The sequence below is a fragment of the Tupaia chinensis genome, unplaced genomic scaffold (genome assembly GCF_000334495.1).
Source record: "Tupaia chinensis unplaced genomic scaffold, TupChi_1.0 Scaffold000187_1, whole genome shotgun sequence".
In the NCBI taxonomy this organism is placed as follows: domain Eukaryota; kingdom Metazoa; phylum Chordata; class Mammalia; order Scandentia; family Tupaiidae; genus Tupaia; species Tupaia belangeri.
Genome location: NW_006159662.1, coordinates 5383099 through 5390401, shown reverse-complemented (window position 1 = coordinate 5390401; position 7303 = coordinate 5383099). Strand labels below are relative to the sequence as shown.

The following is a 7303-nucleotide window of genomic DNA, read 5'->3' as shown; positions in this document are numbered from 1 at the left end:
CGCCAGCAGACGCGACCACAAGCAACAGCAGCCGCCACCCCCGCCACCGCAGCAGCCTGAGCAGGAGTTACCAGAAGAGACGGAACCTGAGCCACAGCATGAAGATATATACTCTGTACAAGATATATTTGAGGAGGAGTACCTGGAACAGGAGGTCGAAAATGTTTCCATTGGCCTCCAGACAGAAGCTCGGCCCAGTCAGGGCCTCCCAATAATCCAGAGCCCACCCTCCTCCCCAGCCCATCGGGATTCAGCCTACATCTCTAGCTCACCTCTCGGCTCTCATCAGGTCTTTGATTTCCGGTCCAATAGTTCTGTAGGTTCTCCCACCAGACAGGGCTATCAGTCCACCTCACCTGCTCTTTCTCCAACTCACCAGAACTCTCATTACAGGCCTAGTCCACCACATACTTCCCCAGCTCATCAGGGTGGATCGTATCGTTTTAGCCCCCCTCCTGTGGGAGGGCAGGGCAAAGAATACCCAAGCCCTCCCCCTTCCCCTCTTCGAAGAGGCCCTCAGTATCGGGCCAGCCCTCCAGCTGAAAGCATGAGTGTCTACAGATCCCAGTCTGGTTCACCCGTGCGCTATCAGCAAGAAACAAATGTGAGTCAGCTTCCTGGCAGACCGAAATCTCCGTTGTCCAAAATGGCCCAGCGTCCCTACCAGATGCCTCAGCTTCCTGTGGCAGTTCCCCAGCAAGGGCTCAGGCTCCAGCCTGCCAAGGCCCAGATTGTGAGAAGTAACCAGCCCAGCTCGGCAGTTCATTCAAGTACGGTCATCCCCACAGGAGCCTACGGCCAAGTGGCCCATTCAATGGCTACTAAATACCAGTCCTCACAAGGAGACATAGGCGTGAGTCAGAGCCGGCTGGTTTATCAAGGGTCAATCGGAGGCATTGTAGGGGATGGGAGACCTGTGCAGCACGTCCAAGCCAGCCTGAGTGCAGGTGCCATCTGCCAGCATGGAGGGTTGACCAAAGAAGATCTTCCGCAGCGGCCTTCCTCAGCATATCGAGGTGGCATGAGATACAGCCAGACGCCACAGATTGGGCGTAGCCAGTCAGCATCCTACTACCCAGTCTGTCACTCGAAACTAGATCTGGAGCGTTCGTCCAGCCAATTAGGATCCCCTGATGTGTCACATTTAATCAGAAGACCTATTAGTGTCAACCCTAATGAAATCAAGCCCCACCCCCCGACCCCCAGGCCACTGCTGCACTCCCAGAGCGTGGGCCTGCGCTTCTCTCCGTCTAGCAACAGCATCTCATCCACCTCCAACCTGACTCCTACCTTCCGGCCGTCTTCCTCGATTCAGCAAATGGAGATCCCACTGAAACCGGCGTATGATAGGTCATGTGACGAGCTGTCACCAGTGTCTCCCACTCAGGGAGGTTACCCCAGTGAGCCCACCCGATCCAGGACCACACCCTTCATGGGGATCATAGATAAGACAGCCCGGACTCAGCAGTACCCCCACCTTCACCAGCAGAACCGGACCTGGGCAGTGTCCTCTGTGGACACCGTCCTCAGCCCCACCTCTCCAGGCAGCCTTCCTCAGCCTGAGTCCTTCAGCCCTCCGTCATCCATCAGCAACATTGCCTTTTATAACAAAACCAACAATGCACAGAATGGCCATTTGCTGGAGGACGATTATTACAGCCCCCATGGGATGCTGGCGAATGGGTCCCGTGGAGACCTCTTGGAGAGAGTCAGCCAGGCCTCCTCCTACCCCGATGTGAAGGTGGCTCGGACCCTACCTGTGGCTCAGGCATACCAGGACAACCTGTACAGGCAGTTGTCCCGGGACTCCCGGCAAGGGCAGACATCCCCTATCAAACCAAAGAGACCATTTGTGGAGTCTAATGTTTAAAAGACATTTGTTGGAGTGAGACCCGTATGTTTTCACTGCACATTTTCAGGCTTGGTTTCCACATCTGAGGTAGTTCTCCAGCTTAATTTCTCATGTAGTCTCTGTGTGGTGTTCAGAGGTGGCAGCCCACATGCGGAAATCCTTTGCATGCAGCTGACTGGGAAGCTGGCCACCAGGAGCCAGGACTTCAGTTTCTCTTGTCTGCCCCAGCCACACGCTCTCTCCCTCTCTTCAGACGCCAACGAGAAGATTTCTGTGTCATGTGCTTTAACCCAGGGAGATCAGACACACTGGTCAGCTTTTTCCAGGAGACAATCGCTTTCACTGATGTTCTTGTTGTGTAAAATGTCTTTTTTCTTTTCTTTATTTTTTTTTTTAATGAGATGTCCTTGTTCGTTTTCTTCTAGGAACTTTAGAAAGTGTGACGCCCTTTGCCTTTGCATTCTTCTCCGGTGTTTTCCAAATAGCCGGCCCTGTGCTCTCGTGCCGTGGCTCCTCCCAGACTGCCAGCTCCCTGCAGTCACCAGGTCTAGAATGTTCACTAGGGTTATTAGTGGTCTTCCTATGGGGGTGAAAGCATCAGGCAGTGAGAAGGAGAAAATAAGTCTGTTAAATTGGAAGAAAACCCAAATACAACTATTCGAAATGTCACTCACTATATTGATTTTCCAAGAGGCATTTTATAACAGTAAGAAAACACCCCTTTAAATATTTTGGTCAGCCAAGGAAATTAGGTTAGAATTATGGATGCTTTTAAAGAATTCAGAGAGTTATTCTCTGTTTTTAGCCAACAATGAACCACTGAGTTTTCCAGGGGTCAGAGAGGTAGCTTTGAATTCTCAGCAAAAGGTCATAGAAAATCTGTCTAGTTTTATACCCTGACACATCACTGAGCATCACATTCTGCAAAACCCAAATGCTTCCCAAAGTTGGCTGCTACAGGGGTCTTATCAGTTGGATCTTCGATAGCCAGATTTTGTTCTGCTGGTTGGTTGGTTCTTTTTCTTTTCTTCTCTCTTCTTTCTCTCCCTTTCTTTCTGCAAATGCAGATAGTGTTGTAAAAAAATTGGTTCTTTGAGAAGCAAATTGGATTCTCTTAAGCCTAAAAAACTGGTCCCCAGAGTTTCCACCCAGGACTATTGCATTCCTTCCATTGTTAGCAAACGTGCTAAATTCCATTTCAGGGTCTATAGAATCACCATCACTTATTATAGGAATTCTCTCCTTTTTTAAGAGTGTTTGGGGGTAAAGGGTGATATTTGAAAATCAGACATAACGAAAAGTGCTTCAGGGTGAAGAAAAGCCCTGTTTTCAGTCCTGGGCAGGCAAAAGATGGACCACAGGGTTGGGTCCAGTCACTCTCCACCATCTTCTAGGTCTCAGTCCTTTGCTAAACCAGCCTTCGAGTGGCTGAAGCCGCGACTAAGTGGAGGCAAAAACACTGAAACCAAAGCCTTAGCTCAGGCCTGGTACTGGCTACGCGTCAGCTCTTAAAACTAAACAACCAACCCAACCGAGTAAACAGAGGGCACTGGTTCTCTGTTACTAGGAACCGTTCTGCTCTTGTTAGTTAAGGGCTACAGGAAGGGCAGTTTCCTGAATAAAAACCCAGCTCTGGCCAGACCCATTTGTAATAGCGGCCTCTGAAAGGAGCCTTACGATACAGGGAGCATGAAGCTGAGATCAGAAACACTTCCTCACTAAGCAGATTCTGCCAGATAGATGAACCCTCCACCCCAAGCCTAGGACAGGCCAGGATTTGTCTCTGTGTGCTGGAAGCAAACAGCTGGGCTAATTCAAGACCCAGACTCCGTTTTCCCTGATGTTTAAGGACTGCCTCTTCCTCCACCAGACCAGGATGGGCCTCAGTGTCCTCCCTCCCTTCAACTCCCTCCCTCCCTCTCTCCCTCTCTCCCTCCCTCTCCCTCCCTCTCTCTTTCTCTCTCTGTCTCTGTCTCTCTCTCTCTCTCTCTCTCTCTCTCTCTCTCTCTCCTCATTAGATGAGCTACAGCATAGCCCATAGCTAGGAGCCCAGCAGCCTCCCGGCTCCCTTTCCAGTCAGGTCTCAGCCCTGTTGTTCTGTTTGCATCTTATCCCTTTTTAACCACCTCTCACTGAGGAGTGGCTGTATTTTTTTAGAATTTCTCAGTGTCTTAGAAAAGTGCCCCTGCCTGTGTGGACTGTCACACACTGTCTGCAGTCACCTAACCAAGCAGGTCCTGTAGTTTTACAGGTATACACTGATGCCACCTCTCCCAGGGTCTCTCTTGGTTTTCCAGGACAAGCAGGAGGTTTAAGGTCTACACCCTATCGATACCCTACTGGGCACAACACCTAAAATGTCCACAGTCAGAATGCAATTCTTTAGCCATCCTAAGGGAGTGGATACCACTAAATGGGCGCCAGTTGTTTTTGTCTCTCTCTCTCTCTCTCTCTCTCTCTCTCTCTCTCCTCATTAGATGAGCTACAGCATAGCCCATAGCTAGGAGCCCAGCAGCCTCCCGGCTCCCTTTCCAGTCAGGTCTCAGCCCTGTTGTTCTGTTTGCATCTTATCCCTTTTTAACCACCTCTCACTGAGGAGTGGCTGTATTTTTTTAGAATTTCTCAGTGTCTTAGAAAAGTGCCCCTGCCTGTGTGGACTGTCACACACTGTCTGCAGTCACCTAACCAAGCAGGTCCTGTAGTTTTACAGGTATACACTGATGCCACCTCTCCCAGGGTCTCTCTTGGTTTTCCAGGACAAGCAGGAGGTTTAAGGTCTACACCCTATCGATACCCTACTGGGCACAACACCTAAAATGTCCACAGTCAGAATGCAATTCTTTAGCCATCCTAAGGGAGTGGATACCACTAAATGGGCGCCAGTTGTTTTTGACTAGAAAATGTCCACTGGAGCTTATTGGGGCAGGAGATGATATCTGTCCTTGTAAGTAGACTTCCTGTGCCCTGGTTCGCTACTTCACTGCCATGGGATGATCTTAGTACTGTATTTCAGAGATGCCCCTTCCCCAGCAAAACACACTTGCTGAATCCGTGTCCGGCTGCTTCAGGTGGGGGGAAATTTTTCAGATGAAACTGGTAAGTTCCACTCACCCAGTTCACACCACTCTGAAATGGAGGCAGAGGTGACAGACTTCAGCTTCCAGGTTTCTCACCAGATAGTACGCTCAGAATTCCTGCACTAGAGGGTCTCCATCACATCGAGTCTATAAATGGGTGCACTTTACTGTTTGAATTTGTAACTCTGATAAATACTGGATACTTAAGTGTGAGTAATGTCTTCATTAGAAAAATAGCAGAACTGCTCTCGTCTTTTAGTGTATTTTTCAAGAAAAAAAAGGAAAAGAAATCAAGCAGTGGATCACAACATTTATAGCACAAGAAATAACTGTTGTATATAAGCATCAAAAAGATTAAGAATTTTTAAGTACAAAAAAATTTGCAGTGATTTTAAAGTGCTTTTCCAGCAATTTTCTTAGGGACTCCTGAGACATGGTTACTTTATTTACTGGATCAGTAAGGCACACAATTAACAATTAAAAATTAATGTTTATTTACAAAGTAAAGGGAAACCTGTGTAACATGAGAATTTGGCATGGACAAAATGGAGACCATTTTGTATCTGCTGCTGTACCTTGTCCGGGTTGCAGATGTGCACTATTAAAGCCCCAGTTAATAGAGCACAAACCCTTGCTCCTCTCCCACGTGCCCCTCTTTTTAGATGTGTTTAACTTAAACTCGATGGCTCAGGAAAATCCCACGAATTAGAATTATGTACAGTACCCCAGGCCAGTTGTCCAGATATACAAGTTTGCTAATTTAGCTAAGCCTGGAATATTGAACACTTTTCCTAAATTATTGTAAACAGAACAGCTTAGAGAAAGGTATTCTCAGTCCTTATATTGTATAGTAGTTTATGAATTCCCCTCTAAATATTGGTATTTTTATATTCCAGAAATGTACCCAATAGAAAAGTTAAAATTAATCAGTATCTAATTTAATATCCATAAGTATTTTTCCTTAGGTTTAGTCATATACAGTGGGATCTGTGGGCGTCACTTGTGCTTCACCACACCTTACCACTGGGTGTCACTGTGGCTCTGCACCACGCTCGTCTGGTAGCAAAGATGGCGCTGTCTCCTTCAGAGGAGCCACCTCCAGGGCAGCAGGCAGCCCCGTAGGCTCAGAGGTTCTGGAAGAAAGGAACGAAGGCCCAGAAGGGGTCTTCATGCACCTGTGCCCACCGTGGCAAAACAGACTTTGAACAGTACCTGCTGTGGGCCTTGAGCCAGGCAGAGGCAGGGAGAAGACTGGCTAGGGTGCGCTTGCTCTAGTGGATGGCTGGGCATACAGCGGGCCCCTCGTCCCCCTGAGTGCCTATCCTCATCCTTCCTCCCAGTTCCTCTCAGCCTCCAACTTTGTAAGTCCAGAGATGTCACAGTTGGGTGGTCTGATTCAAAGACAGTTATTTTTCTACTGCAGAAATGCCTTGGACAAAATCAGTTGCTCACTGAATCTTTGCCACAAAATGGAACAGGCTCCCCCGGGAGCAAGACGTGTCCGCCCCATGCCCCGTCTCCTGCTGAGGCGCCCAGTGCTCAGCAGCCTCATCCGCCCCGCCTGTCTGTTTTGGGACTGCCCACTTCTCAAGAAGCGACCTGCCAAGGCAGCCTCCGCTGCCTCCGCGGGCCGTGCCGGAGTGGCGTGCTCACTGGGAGGCGTGGCGTGCTCTCCTTTTCCTCTAGGGATTCCAGACCGACCGTCTGCCATGACTAACAGCAGTGAACAAAGGGCTTAGGGGTAAGAGCTACCTACAAAGACGTGTCATGGAAACCTTCACCATGCAATGCCTTGAACTCAGCTCTGGCTGCTTCCAAGATAAGGTGGCTGGCTGGGGGCCTGGACACAAGCACAATGGGGCTGGTGGAGCCACTGTGCAGAGCTACTTGAATACTCACTGGGTCTTCATCAATTCCTTTTATAACACAGACCACTCAAGGGCTGAAGTGTTGGTAACCTTCATTGCGGTGTCCAGTGCCTCACAGCGGCTGAGCCACCCTGAGATGTGTGGTCACACGATGGCCACAATCCGAGCTTTGGAAGTCAGTACCAAATGAACGCATAATTGGACACCAAAAATCAAGTGTTACTTTCATGTTTCCTCACCCATGTCATCTCATTTCTCCCTGCTATCTCTCTGATTTCTACACAAGCTGACCTGCCAGGCTGTAGCTGGCTGCATATAGATACAGGCCAGCATCACGCGTTGTTTGTTTTGTATTTTTTTTGTGTTTTGTTTTTGTTTTTGTTTTTGTTTTCAGCTAGGCCTACTCTGGAAAGGAAGTGGCCGTGCCACTTTGTTTTCGTAGCACTTACTGGCTGAATTTTTCTTTTGCTAATCACTAACCAGAAAATCTGGGCAAGGGGACTCCA

The 7303-nt window shown here is 48.8% G+C and overlaps 1 protein-coding gene across 1 annotated transcript in view; it reads left to right on the top strand.

Annotated features, from left to right (window-relative positions):
* The window catches only part of TANC2 (tetratricopeptide repeat, ankyrin repeat and coiled-coil containing 2), a 351092-nt gene extending 346820 nt beyond the window's left edge, over positions 1-4272 (top strand). The window contains exon 27 of the mRNA XM_027771180.1: positions 65-4272. Coding sequence (XP_027626981.1) covers positions 65-1870 — 1806 coding nt within the window. The 3' untranslated portion in view covers positions 1871-4272. The remainder of the gene's footprint in view (positions 1-64) is intronic.
* The last annotated feature ends 3031 nt before the right edge of the window (positions 4273-7303 follow it).